Source organism: Mirounga angustirostris, unplaced genomic scaffold (assembly GCF_029215605.1).
Source record: "Mirounga angustirostris isolate CCGP_5_RB_7025 unplaced genomic scaffold, mMirAng1.0.hap1 SCAF_4, whole genome shotgun sequence".
NCBI lineage: Eukaryota > Metazoa > Chordata > Mammalia > Carnivora > Phocidae > Mirounga > Mirounga angustirostris.
In genome coordinates this window covers 10000001-10014946 of record NW_026991712.1, presented here as the reverse complement: position 1 = coordinate 10014946, position 14946 = coordinate 10000001, and the positions used below count along the sequence as shown (strand labels likewise).

At 37.9% G+C, this 14946-nt stretch overlaps 1 protein-coding gene across 4 annotated transcripts in view; it reads left to right on the top strand.

Annotated features, from left to right (window-relative positions):
* Positions 1-14946, top strand: part of EFR3A (EFR3 homolog A) — a 115011-nt gene that overhangs the window by 40746 nt on the left and 59319 nt on the right. For 2 of the 4 annotated variants that reach the window (XM_045895864.3, XM_064587863.1), the window contains exons 2-5: positions 3859-3935; positions 7949-8076; positions 9207-9357; positions 11577-11698. In XM_045895864.3, the coding sequence (XP_045751820.1) occupies positions 3859-3935; positions 7949-8076; positions 9207-9357; positions 11577-11698 (478 nt within the window). Of the gene's footprint in view, positions 1-3858; positions 4005-7948; positions 8077-9206; positions 9358-11576; positions 11699-14946 lie in introns of all 4 variants that reach the window. The other 2 variants (XM_045895865.3, XM_045895866.3) reach the window with 2 other exon arrangements.

The following is a 14946-nucleotide window of genomic DNA, read 5'->3' as shown; positions in this document are numbered from 1 at the left end:
GTAGGAAAAGGATCTAAAAGCAGGAAGATCGACTAGAAAATAGTCTCTTACAACATGAAAGACTACATTCAAGTTCCTGCAGCAGAACTCGACAAGCCCTATGAATTGACTTCGACAAGGGAATCAACCCCATTTCTGTGGCTGAGTAGGTCCAGTGACTTCATTTTACTTGTTCTTGTGATGTTTACAAGTACAGTATTCTCTTCTGTAAAGTAGTTAATAGTGTTTCTTTCGTGATTACTGATGCCACGGTCATTTTAACCTTATGTTATCATCAATATGAAATCTCAGTAAATTGAAAAATTTTAATTCTGGTTGCATTTATCTTCTCTGTAGTTGGTAGCTTTTCATTCATAATAAGTAGTCAAGAAGGTGTTCCTGTTTCATTTTGGGTTTTCTGGAGAAACGCACTGTGATCATTTACTTCCCTGCATGGTAGTGCATTCCTAGTCTGTGAGTCAGACTCACTCCTGCAGTCATGGTCATTGGTCATGGTTTGTGGAGAGCTAAAATGTTTAGGTTAAAAATTGTGTTGTCCTGGGCGCCTGGGTGGCTCAGTCGGTTAAGTGACTGCCTTCGGCTCAGGTCATGATCCTGGAGTCCCGGGATCGAGTCCCGCATCGGGCTCCCTGCTCAGCAGGGAGTCTGCTTCTCCCTCTGACCCTCCCCCCTCTCATGTGCTCTCTCTCTCTCTCATTCTCTCTGTCTCAAATAAATAAAATCTTTAAAAAAAAAAATTGTCTTGTGCTTGCATGTCATATGGCAGTTACCCTGTGAAGTCATCCAGTCTGGGCTGGACTCGGCTCCACTGTGCTCCTTACCAGCTGCGTGATATTGGACAGATGGCCTCCCTAAGCCTGTTCCCCATTTATCAGAGGGAGATGATGGTACCTGCTTCAGAGAGTTGGTGTAGGAGTGAGGAATGTTGGAAAATACTTAGTATAATGCTGCACAGGTCGTGCTCAGAAAGTAACATTTCACTACCCCCCCGGCCCCGCCCCAAACTGGTACTGATACTGTTTCTGAAAACTTATTGTGAACCATATACAGAATTTGTTGTGGTTTTTTTTTTATTCAAGTATAGTTGGCATACAATGTTACATTAGTTTTTAGGTGTGATTTTTAAAGATTAGTTTACAGCAAAGGTTTTCATACTGTCAGGAAAATTATCCCTAGGGCCCTCAAGCACCTTCTGCTTACCCCTTGTAGTACTTCTTTTATTGTATTACTGTAGCTACTATTTTATTGAATGCTTGCTATATGTTGTACTCTTTTCATTTTTAATTTTCCCAGTAAGTACAAAGAAGGCATTATTATACCATTTAACTGATGAGGAGACATGGGCGTAGTAAGATAAAGTAACCTGCCCACCCAGCTGGACAGCAAGAGACCTTGGGGTCACCCCTGGCCTGACTCCAGCGCCCTCCCTTTAACCGCATGCTGCCTGTGTGTCATTTTCCTCTTCACTCCTGTTTCTCTCAGTAGATCTAAGCTTTCTGAAAGTAGGAGCTGCATATGGTGTGTATTCCAAGTTCATATCTTTTCTAAAACCTCTTTAAAAGCAATGTATGACATCCCAAAGTGTCAATGTAAGTGAAACATAATAGCTATTAAGAATCTTTTCTTATTGAAAATAACATAATTTACCATTTTGACAGGGAACTTGAAGCAGTTAAGACTTGTTTCTCAGTCCCTTGCTGGTCTCTTTGCCGTGATAGCAATTTGAGTGTACTATATTTGGCCTTGCATTAGTGTAAGCAGAGTATTCATCTTAATCTTCTTATCAGGTTGCAAGCTTTTTTCATCATTACCATTACCTAGCTTGGTGCTCTGCATAATAACCACTCAGAACATATTTGATTTTAGTTTATTTCAGTGTATTAATATTTATCTGAAGTATTTTTATACTGGTTGTAGTAGACAGAGAAAACGACTTTTGCTTACTTGGCTTTTCCCTCTCTCTCCTCCCCCCCTTCTTTTCCTCTAGTAATAGGACCAGTGTTTACTTTTGGATTCTAAAAAAGTTCAGGTGTTTTGGTGTTCATTAATCTGAAAAATTCCTCAATGAACTCTTTGGAATTTTTTTTCTTCTGTTAAAGTAGAAAACATCCTGAACAATAGAGAGCATTTTATATTATCAGCACATAGTGCCAAGTATATATTGCTGAAATTAATTCACTATTTTTTTTTTTTAAAGATTTTATTTATTTACTTGACAGAGAAGACAGCGAGAGAGGGAACACAAGCAGGGGGAGTGGGAGAGGGAGAAGCAGGCTTCCCGCTGAGCAGGGAGCCCGATGCGGGGCTCGATCCCAGGACCCTGGGATCATGACCTGAGCCGAAGGCAGATACTTAACGACTGAGCCACCCAGACGCCCCTCACTATTTTTTTTATATGTAAGTTTATAAACTCAAGGACAGGGATCTTGTCTCTTATACTTTCTTGTATCTGTGGCATCTAGCATGGTCTTAGGCACATAATCGGTACAGATGAAATACTTGGGTGTTGACTGATTTGACCACTAGTACCTGTGGTGCTGTGGGAAGAGCATGGGGTTACAGAATTAGACCCTGGATTCTCACCCAGCCATTGCTGTTGAGTAAGTTACTTGGTCAGTTCTGCTGCACTTCCCACTCCTGTAAGATAATGGTAGTAATACTTCACTAGGTTACTAGAAATGTTATTATATATGCACAGTGCTCTGTGATCACTAAAGGTACTGTACAAATCTTAAGTCTCCCTTGTTCTTATCACTTTATTGACTCTGCTTCACTGCAAATCTGGACTCAGTCTTACTTGTTTTGGCCAGTGCTGGGTGATCGGTTGACACTTGGTATATGAATGCGTGCATAAATGTGCATACTTCATGAGCAAAGGGAGATCTGGAGAAGTTGTCTCTTGCATAACCTTACTCTGTGAGATAGTAGTCTGCTTAGATCTGAGTTCTTTTAATTTCTAGCTCAAGCAGTCTTTCATATCATATTTTGGTTTCTAAATACATGCAAATGCACACTTCCACAGAGACACACATACTCCAGTTTCATAAATCATGGGAATAATTTTATAGTGGTTCCAGACCAGCATTCCTGTTATTAGTTTGCAGGACAAGAAAACTAATCGCTCTCACTTACATGGTTCTTTCCAGATAGCTGATGTGCTTTACCCAAGGCCATGTAGTCACTTAAGTGAAAGAATTGGAATGAACCCAGATACTTTGCATGCCAGCCCATTGCTGTTTCCAAGACACCAACACCTGAAACTATATAGAGCAGCCTTTGAGGATTTTTGAAATTCCTGGACTTTCCTTTGAGGTTGTTTCCCCCTCTAGTGTAGTTCCTCATATGATGCATTATGTAAGTACACGTATTAATTGTTTCCACCAGCCACAATGGAACAGACCGTCCTCCAAGACCACTGTGGCTGGGGCTGTGAGTGGATTGGGCCAGGCAGTGGGAATGTGGGTCTGGAGGATGCAGAAGGTGGTAGGAGACAAGATTAGATAGGAAGCAAAGGGGTTAGAGATTATGTATTTGCCTATAATTTATAGGGTGAATTTGGTAGGTGGTGTGTGTGTATACACGCACGCACACACAGGCCCCTAAATGATTCGATTTGGGACTTTGGAATAATTCATTAATGTATTCACTTTGACCTGTAGTGTCTTTGGGGAGGGGAGAGGACATTTTTTCATTTCTTAGTCAGTAACGGAATTCGCATTCCTGTTTTCCGTTGGCGCCAGTTTGCGGTTTTTCTTTTTATTTTAAATAACTCATTACTATTCAGAAACCTGAATTTCTGGGTCAGTTTTACAGGATGAGTAATCTTTGCACTTTGTGACTTTGTTCTTTCTTGAACAGGAGTGGGTTGCTGCTGCTCTGCTCTGCGTCCTCGCTACAAACGCCTGGTGGACAACATATTCCCCGAAGACCCAAAAGTAATTTGACCTGCACCTACTGATCCTTCTCTTTGCTGACCCATCCTTGCCCCCGCTGACCTCCCTAAGGTTTCCCTAGTTTCATTTCTCTACTTGTACCCCTAAATCTCACCATGCACACTACTATTTTCGTATTCATCTTTTTTCTTTTTACCTTTAAATGACCCATGCTTGCTTGTCCAATTTTCAGATCCTTTTCATAGATTAGCAAAACATTTGGAATGATGGACAGATGGTGTTCTCTTACCTAGATAGTTCCTATATCTAAGTAATACTTCTCAGAAATTTATGAGCTAGTGCCAGATTATTTGTACAAAATGCTAAGAATACAGCTGTGAACACAGACATGGTTTTCTGCTCTCACTGAGCTCACAGACAAGGAAATCGGCGATTATGCTATTGTGTGAAAGAATGCTATGATAGAGAGATGACGCACAGGGCACTTCTGGACTGGGTCGGAATGACGCCTAATGTGGGCCTGGCGAACAGGGACCTTAAGGAAATGAAATCTAAGCTAAGATCTGAAGAGCAAATAGTTTGGCCACACAATTTTCGGAAGAGAAGTGGGAAGTAAAGGAATAATATTCTAGGCAGTTCTCTTTTTACTTAAATGCTTGGGAATTTTTTATAACCATCACTTTATTATGGAAGATTACTGTTTTCAAAGCAACTGGATTTGATTGATTTTGCTTGACACTGTCCCTAAGTTTTCCAAGACCCCTTTAGTCTAGTGTTAAGTGGATATGAACAAAAAAAAAGTTAGATGGGCTTAATTGCTTTATTTTAAAATGTAGCCGGGACACCTGGCTAGCTCAGTCCACAGAGCATGCGACTTTTGATCACAGGGTTGTAGGCTCGAGTCCCATGTTGGGTGTAGAGATTACTTAAAAATTAAAAAAAAAAAAAAAAAAGTTTACCAAAAAAATAAAATATAGGCAATTATAGAAACTTTTTGGTTATCTTAGCATTTATATATTTCATGATATATGAAATATTTATTTTTAATCGAATTTGATTTAAACATTCAGCCATTTAGAGGAGGCTAATTTGTCACATACTACTGGCTGCCAGATACCTGGGTACTTTGTGGCTGATTGAGCCAGAAGATATGGTACCTGCCTTTAGTAGCTTTCCATCCGTTGACTGACATAAAGCAACAGTACACTAAATATTAAATCCTAATGCCTAAGTCAGTCAGCAAAATTTTAAGTAAAGCAGGTGGAAAAGTTTTTGCCCGTAAAGCAGAGAGATTTTACTGTGGGTTGGCAATCTCTGGGAAGCATTCTCGGAGGAGAGGAGATTTGCTGAGCTTTGAAGGATGTGTGCCATCTGGAGAAGTGAGATTAGTCTCTTTGTTGCAAGTGAGGGGCCTCCAGAGAAAAGGCAAAGGGGTGCAAGAGAAAGCAAGGGGTACATTTGAGATTAAGAACCTTCAAATAAAGGTTTATATAGCCTCATTGTAGAGGGTATTGGGTGATAATCATGTTGACCATGATTTCTGATTTGAAATTCCAGTCATGTCATTTAGTAGACTGAGTGTTCTGATCATTGGTGGAGGCCAGATTATGGAGGAATGTGAATGACAGACAAAGCTTCTCCTTTATCTACTTTAATTCCTAGGCAGTGAGGGAGTCTTGAACACCTGTGACCATGGGAGTGATGACAGGCAGAGAGAATGGTTATAGAAAGAATATTTTTGCCAGGTATTGATTGATTGATTGCAGAGTATTTAGATAAGATTTGTTCAAATGGAGATCTGTAAAATAAGATTTTAAAAAATTTACATAAACCTTGCATACATGTGGCAATCATAACCCATTTGACCTTATTTGTTATTTTTAATTTATTGACCAACAATAAAAAATCATGTAGTATAGCCAAAATAGATCAGGCATACTACCCAGTATACAGAGGTCTACATGTTATAGTCCCGGCCCTCAAAGAGTGATCTAGTGAGGGGGACCAAACCATGTTTTAATAATTACTGGCCTTGTGATCATGGGCAGGTACCTCAGTTCCTCATCATGAAATGGAAATTATAAATAGTTCCTATTTCATAAGGTTCTCATGAGGATTAAATGAGTTAATACAATTCTTTGCTCACCCTCTCTTCCCTAGTGTCAATGACAGCGCCTGGCATATGGTTAGCACTTGATGAGTATTTGCTTAATGACTGAAAAACAGTATGATAAAATATAATAGAGATAAGTACAGTGAGCTAAAGGAACATATAGGAGGAGCCTCTCACCCAAGTTCTGAAGGGATGTTGGGAGGTTGCACTGAAGGCTTTTTGGAGGGCATTGAGACCTGCAGGATGAGCAGGAGTTAACCAGGTGAGCTAGAGAAGCATCCCCAGGCAGAGGTGAGTTGAGTGAGAGGAGTCATGCACAGACTGTATGATTCCGTCGATGTGTGCTGCTTTTGATAATGCTGAAAAGCAGAGTGGTGATTGCCTGGAGAGGAAGACAAGGACTGCAGAGGGCATGAGGAACCTTTTGCAATGATGGAAATGTTTGCATCTTGTTTTTTAGTGGTGGTTTCACAGATACACAACTGTCATAGTTCAAATTATAGTTTATTGTGTATAAATAATTCCTCAATAAAATTAGTAAGGGATTAAAAAAAATGGGTGAGAGGCAGTCATATTTAAGTAATGATGTCGAGGAACTAATACAGAGGGAGAGGTTAAAAAACCAGGAAAGAGAGAGGCTAACTTGATGGAGCCAGATCCTGGGCCATGTGAAGCAAACAGCAAGAACATAGACAAACTGATTTCTCCAAGACAAGTCCTCCAAAAGTAGGGCACTTTCACTTTGCAGGGGCAGGGTTTCTTCATTCAGGTTCTGTTGACCTTTTGATCCAGTTAGTTCTTTGCTGTTGGGTTATGCTGTGCATTGTGGGATGTTTATTAGCATCCCAGGCCTCTACCCCAGATGCCAGTACACCCACCGCCCAGCTGTGACAATCCAGAATGTCTCCAGACATTACCCTGGGGAAATGAAGTCACCCTGGTTGAAAACCACTGGTCTGGAGGGCACTGAGGGCACTGAGAAAGCAGGGCTGTTTTTGCCAGTAAATTCTAATCTGGTGACTTCCATCTTCTCTGAGGAGGAGAGGAGCTCATTTGATGTCAGAGAGGGAAGAGAGGCGGCAAAGTAGCAAGTTTGAGGAAAAACGAGTAGGTAAAAAGTAGGTTGGCGATGGAATGACAAAATAGCCAGAGAATGTGGAGGGGACAGTTGAAAATGTAGATTTATAAAATTTTTAGTTGTAGATTCACCATTTAACATAATTTTTCCGTCTCCCTTCCCACCTCCTCTAACAATCCTAAAAAGCATTTAGTTATTTGGACTATATATGACCAAAACGTTTAGGCTGATAACTGATTTGTTGTCTGAGGGTGGGGAGTACCGTCAGACCTATGGCCTGTCACCTTTTAGGGGGCAGAGACAAATGAAAGTTTGCCAATCCCACACTGGGGGCCTCTTATTCTTAATATGTTGGCTAAACAGAGATTCATGCAGTTCTTAATACCTTCTCATTTATTAATTAAAAGAAGGCTCTATAATGCTGTCGGCAAGTTTGGAATCATTTTAACATGTTCACTGTTGTATATGTAAAGGAGTAAAATAGGCTTAACAACATAGTGTAAAATTTTAAAATTGAAATAAATTTGTTTGAAACCTTTTCACTAAAATACATCCCACTCCCTACGTATTGCATTTAGTTGAGCTGTTTCTCTATTTAGGAAGGTGTTAGAATAATTCATTGCTTGTGAAGGTATATTTAAATATTCTGCCTAAATGGGGGCATTTCTTTAACTTTCTGAAAATTCTATATCTAGAATGGTGAATATTTACGGTAAGGAGGTTATAGCCAGAAAGGTTCAGCATAAATAATGGATTAATCACGAATCCCAAATGGGGACATGTGAAGCAAACAACGCTTAGAAATAAAAAATAACTATGAAAATACAGATAGCCTATTTATCTTGCTGTTCTTCTTATTTTTAGGATGGCCTTGTTAAAGCGGACATGGAGAAACTGACATTTTATGCGGTATCTGCTCCAGAGAAACTGGATCGAATTGGTTCTTACTTAGCAGAGAGGTTGAGCAGGGATGTTGTCAGACATCGTTCTGGGTAAGGAAACTAATTGCTGCTAATACTGTATCTCTGAAAATTCTTCCTAAGCTAAATCATTCTGTACATTGTTTTGTCATCTAGTCATGCAAAGATGATATGTGGAGGATAAAACATTGTAATATTTTACAAGGAAATGTATACCATATAGATGTTTGCAGCTTTTATTACTTTTCTGATGGTCATGTTTTAAGAATAGACACGTGAGTTAACAGAGTTGCATTTAGCCTAAGCATCCGTTAATTTTTGGTATTTTAATATTTCTTTAATGGAAACAGTAGAAATTGACTCCCTTAGTGTATTTATCAGTAGAATGATGAAAAAGAACGTTAGGCTTAGGTATTAAGGTCCAGAGAATGTAAGCATGCTGATTTGGACCTGCACTAGCTATATACCTACCTATAAATAAAAATCTGCCATCTTACTCCATTCATTATGCTTGAACAGTAGTAACTTGGATAATTTGGATTATCAGTACTTTTCCATATTCATTTTATGATCCTCATTTCTTAAGTACTCCATTCTTCAAGTGATACTGGTTTTCCCTATTTCCATATGGTTATCTCTTAGAACATTTTAGTGAGTCTTACGGTTATTGAAACAAAGTTATCTAAAGTCAATTTTAATTTTTAGTATAAGCTTTAAAATCTGATGAATTGTAAGGTTAAATTTATGAGATGTTTCCTTATGATACTCTGTTGTTGCTGGTAATGTTTTTTACACTCATATTTACAAATACAAATAGATTATATTGGAAACTTAGGCACATTGCTTATAGTAACTCTTTTGGGTCAGATACAAAGATAGATGGTTAGAAGCCTGGAAAATAGAAAATGTCCATGTTTCCAAAGAAAAATATACACAAAGCTAATATTAAAGAAGCTGTGAAGAGTTTGGAAAGGAGAAGACAATGGGGTGGTAGTACAGTATAGTTTTTGTATACTTCAGCATGAGGGTTATTATATAATCGGAGATCATTAGTGTTTGTGAGAAGTGAGATTTCACTTAGGAACTACTAAATTTGCCTTTCTCTGTTCTGTGCATTTACATTTAATTATTCCAATGAAAAAGCACCTAAGAGAATTTGGAGAGCTAGAAATGCTTTGACATTATTTTTCTCTTATACTTAGGTATGTTTTAATTGCTATGGAGGCGTTGGACCAGCTTCTTATGGCTTGCCATTCTCAGAGCATCAAGCCATTTGTAGAAAGCTTTCTTCATATGGTAGCAAAGCTGCTAGAATCAGGGGAACCAAAGCTTCAAGTTCTTGGAACAAATTCTGTGAGTAAAACTGTTCTCTAACTTTCAGGTTAATTAGCGTATCTAGACTTGATATCTTCTTAGAATGTTTTTACCCGATAAAAACAAATGCTTTGTTCAGGGCGTGTGGACAGACAACGCAGATGTAGGTGATTAGAACACTCTCTCTTGGGGTGCCTGGCTCATTCAGTCAGCAAAGCATGCAGCTGGCTCTTGAGGTTGTGCGTTTGAGCCCCACTTGGGGTATAGAGATTATTTAAAAATAAAATCTTAAAAAAAAAAAAGAACACTGTCCCTAGCTTTTTCTGTTGCTTCTTGTGAAATCTGTGATACTAACCATTCATAAGGAGCATCGGAAAATCTGTTGGCCATTAAGTAAGTTCTTCATACTCAGAGGCAATAGGAGCTCCTTCTGTAAACGATCACTTGGTCTGTATTCTTACTTGTGACTTTCAGTAAGTGAAAAGAGAATAAAGTTTCTCCTTCTAAGAATTTTCCAGAACATTTAACATTTTGATGGTCATTTAAAACATTTCTGATTTATTTCAAAGTAATATGCTTTTTGTAGTGCATTTGGAAAATCAAGAAAACATGGAAGAGTAAACAAGACATCTGTAATTCCAATATCCAGAAGTAATCTTTTAATATTTTTCTTTTTTTAATATATATTGGAAAGTGAGGAACATATTTTAGGTAGACTTTTGTGTGTGTGTTTTTTCCATTTACATTTTTGAGCATTTCCTGATACAGTTTAAGGTTTATTTACTTATTTATTTATTTTTTGCAACAGAATGTGAGTTTTAATTTTTTCTCTGGGATTCTGGAAGATTCAGTTCTTCATGATTTCACAGTATCTCTGTCTTGTTTGTTTGTTTGTTTTTCCACAAACTGATGCTTTCAAAAGACATACTGTTACCTGGGCTGTTTTACTTTTCATGTCTTTTTTTTTTTTTTATGTTCGGTTAGCCAACATATAGTACATCATTAGTTTTTGACGGGGCACCCGGGTGGCTCAGTCGGTTAAGATTTATTTTTATGAAAAATAGAGATACTTGGTTTAATATTTTCTGAAACTTCACATGGTCAGTGCGTAGTATGGGAATCGTGACAGTTGGAGTCAAATCCCTGCACTCTTACGCCAGTTCCACCACTTACTGTCACTTGGGACAAATGATTTCACCTCTTGAATTTCAGGGTTCCTATCTGTAAACTGGGGATAATGATACAGGGCCATTGGACTGATTAAATTGTGTGAAAACACTTAGCGCAGTGTATGGCACACAATAGGTAATGAGTGTCAGTTTAATCTCAACCAAGTGTAGTATTTGTGGCCCTTTTCTAGATAATACGAATCATATAAAATTATCATTTAAAACTGAGGACTTAGCTCTGGCGGAATTAATTTAAATTGTTTTGGTATCGTAATTTCATTTTCTCACATTGATTTTATCCTTAGTTTAGTTTTCAGGAAAGTATTGGTAAATTTGGTTGAATAATTCTTTTGGTTATAGTCTTCCAAGCCATCAGTCTATATATCCTGGCAGGTGTTTCTATATATTTAAATTTGCATGTAAAGTAACAGTATGCCGTTAGGCTGTACCAGAAGTAACACGTCACTGAGTGAACGGAAAGCTAATGAGAAAGACATAATAAGGAGCCTCAGGGCCAGGTCTGTGACACAGGTGGGGTATTTAAAACTTCCCAAATGCATACATATTTCTCTCTTTTTTATATCTGGAAAGGAGGTAGAATATATTTTACCATCTCAGTATTTTTCTTCTCTATTGAGTGTACATTTCCTTCCGTTTATGTCTCCTTTCCATGTCCCATCTTATTGGTATAAATATTACTCATTTGTGTGTTAAGTCACAGCTGTCAGAAGATTTGGTGCCATGATTAAGGAATAAAATTTTCTGCAGGTTTGGGCCTGAGGTTATCATTGAAGTACGGTCAGTGTCTAGGAAATGGAGAAGAGCTTTAGAGTAAGACCTTTCCTTCTAGAGAGTGGGCACACTCAAAAGGAACTGGATTAAAGTGTTAAAGTTAATATTTATAAAGCTATATTCTTGATTTTCTCAAGTTCATTAAAAAATTCCTTTTGTATGTGTGTAGTGTTTATGATATTTTGTATGTTTCATTTGCTGCTTATTTGGATAGTTCTTGTTAATGTGACAAATAATGGATGAAATGTGTTCCAGACTTTCCAAAAGGTGATAACATGTTTATATATTTTTTTTTAGTTTGTCAAATTTGCAAATATTGAAGAAGATACACCATCCTATCACAGACGTTATGACTTTTTTGTATCTCGCTTCAGTGCCATGTGTCATTCCTGTCATAGTGATCCAGAAATACGAACAGAGTATGTATTATTTTACTCTATGAGTTATTATTATTGTAGGCTCCACACCCATCATGGAGCCCAACCCAGGGCTTGAACTCATGACCCTGAGATCAAGACCTGTGCTGAGATCAAGAGTCGGGTGCTTAACCGACTGAGCCACCTAGACGCCCTTCCTTACTCTATGACTTAGAGTCATAGAGCGGTTTATTGATGAGTACTGTGTTTTGATTACCATAATACATAATATGGTATATTACATAACGATTACCAAAGGAAATGGGAAAATACACTTTCCTGAAATATGTCTTTCTATTGCTTTAGAAGGACTGGCTGAAGTAGCCAAACTGAGACTGGTTTCTCAACTTAGACTAAAATTCCTAGTCTTTACTGTAACCTGGAATGCCCCTTTCTGCTCCCTCTGCCCCAGTGTCAGATTCTGTGGGCCTATCATTTCTTGTTCTTTTTGCTCTTTCCAGCCACGTGGTCTCCTTGCTGTTCTTGAACACATCAGACACAGTTCTTCAAGGCCTGTGGACTAAGTGATTTCTGCCTAGAATGATTCCCCGGATATGCACAGGGCTTTTTGCCTCACCTTGTTCAGCTCTCTGCTTACATGTCACATTCTCAGGGGAGTCTTCCACTGGTCCCCTTTTATTTATTGAGTATCAGCCTCTCATCCCATCCCCAGTTACTCTTTTATCTTCTTCTCATCTCTGTTTCTTGTTCCTCTATGGAATATGAACTCCAGGAGGACAACGTCCTTGTTTTGAGGACTGGTGTATCACTAGTACTTTGAATAGTGCTGAGCACATAGTAGGCTCTCAATAAGTACTTTTAAGTACTTTTATGAATACATACATAAGTTGAATGAATGAAAGAATATTACTGAATCATTGTCAGCCTGAGTTTATCATAACAACTGGGGTATTTTTAAACATTTCTTCTGGATACTTCCCAGTAATCTGTAATCAAATACTTACCTGCAAACACAGTCTATAGGTTGATATTTATGTGGAAATGAGAAGCTTTAAAGTTAAGAATTGACATCAAAATGAATCTGGTAAATAAAAAGTAGTTTGAATTTTACGATACTACAACTAAAAAGAAAGAAACTAACTTGAGTTCAGAGAGTTATTGTAGGCAGTTTAAAGTCAAGATTTAGCATGTTTGTAATTTTTAGTTTTCTTTTAAAATAAGGGAATGCACAGAAATATAAGTAGCTTTTAGTGTGCAAGCTACAGTGTAGCTTGGTTTATAAAAACCAAAACAAATGTAAAAGGTTATTTTAACATGGAGAAAGAAAGCTGAGACGTGATTTACTAGTTGTTTTCAGATACAAACACACTGCCTGACACGCCATAGGTGTAATTTTTCCTCAGCTTAGTATTGGCCATTTAGAGTTACGCTGTTACTCCTTTATTATGAGTGTAGAGCCTTAGAATGGTGGAGGTAACTATAAATGTCTTGCTAATTTCCTCTTTTTTCCAGTTTAAAATCTTTTTTTTTTCCCTCCCTAAGGAACATTTAAAAAATGTTTTATAAAATTTGTCCCTCTTCTGGGTCCCCTGGGTAGCTCAGTTGGTTGAGTGTCTGACTCTTGATTTTGGCATGGGTTGTGATCTCGGGGTCCTGGGATTGGCCGCATGGAGCTCTGTGCTCAGCAGGGAGTCTGCTTGCAGTTCTCCCTCTCCCTCTGCCCTTCTTCAGGCTTGCACGCACGCGTGTGTGCTCTCTCTCTCTCATATAAATCTTAAAAAGATTGTCCCTGTCCTCAAAGGCTGATGTTAACTTACTAATGGGGCAAAAAGGTATAAAGATTACCTAAAGAAAGTATAGTTTTTTTTTTTTAAAGATTTTGACAATTTTGTTTTCTTTTAAAATATGGTAAATATGCAGAATGTAGTATTTCTTTAATATTATAAGGATTAGTAAACTATACAGACATTTCTCAAATTTTGGTTGAAGTGAGTTTCACATATAAAGCCGTGTAGGTGAAAAGTGTTTGTGACATCCTAGTATTTATGAAAGGATACATTAAGAAGCTCAAAATTTAGGGGAACCTGGGTGGCTTAGTCGGTTAAGTGGCCAACTCTTGATTTTGGCCCAGGTCATGATCTCAGGGTCCTGGGGTTGAGCCCTCCATCGGACTCCAAGCTCAGTGGGGAGTCTGCTTGGGGATTCTCCACCTCCCCCAAATAAATAAATAAACCTTTAAAAAAAAAAATTCAAAAATCATTAAGTGTCTTATTTTTAGGTATGTACTGCCCCCTAGTGAAAGATCTTGTCTTTTGAACATATTTTTACCTGACATTTTTCACTAATATTTATAAGAAGAAACTTGAAATTTTCTAAATAAAAATGAAAAGCCTTATGGAACTTTTTCCTAATTCTCGGTCTTTCCAGAATTATATATTTGAAATTCCAAAATGACATTTTGTTTGAATCACTGTGAAACAAATGAGTAAGCCAAAACGCTTTTAAGATTTAGGATTTGATTTTTTTTTTTTTTTCCTGCTTTGTTTTAAGTGAAAGTCCTTTTGGTTTTCTTCAGGCATATTAATACTCCTTTTTAGGTTCTAACTTAGTTACTTATCATTCCCTTTATTCTTAGCAAAACTGTATCAAATAGAATTCAGGGCGCTAGGAAATGGGGCTGAAAACTTAAGATTTTCTTAACATATTTGCCCTGCAGAAATGCTTCCCACCTGTAAAGTACTACATCATAATCTTAAGCTCTAATTTCCTAAGCAACCTTCAGTTACGGTAGCAATCATCATCAGCATAATAATGATTAACAATAGCAGGAGCAGCTAACAGTGAGTAATTGTGTGCCAATTTATTTAACATCTTACTGGGTAAACACTGTAATTGAATTAGCTCATTAACTCATTTAGATCCCTACAACATTCCTGTGCTTTAGTCAAGACAAGTTCTATTTTACTGATGAAGAAACTGTAAAATTCCTTTAAGGGCATGGGTAGAATATATTGGTTAGGCCAGATCTAGATCTGAATTGGATGCCAGGTGTTGATCTGTAGTAGCTATAGATAGTTCCCCCCTTCTTGTAGCATCTTGTCCATGTGCTGTTTGCCACTTTGTGCTTGGTCCTCTCATCACCCAGGGAGTAACAGCACGCACACAAAGCAGACACTATTATAGTAATACCAGTCTTGCCCACTTGTGATAGCTCTACAAGAGTCTCTTGAGACTTTGTTTTAGAAGGTGAAATTTATAGACACAGCTTTGAAATAGGCAAAAATCTGTCT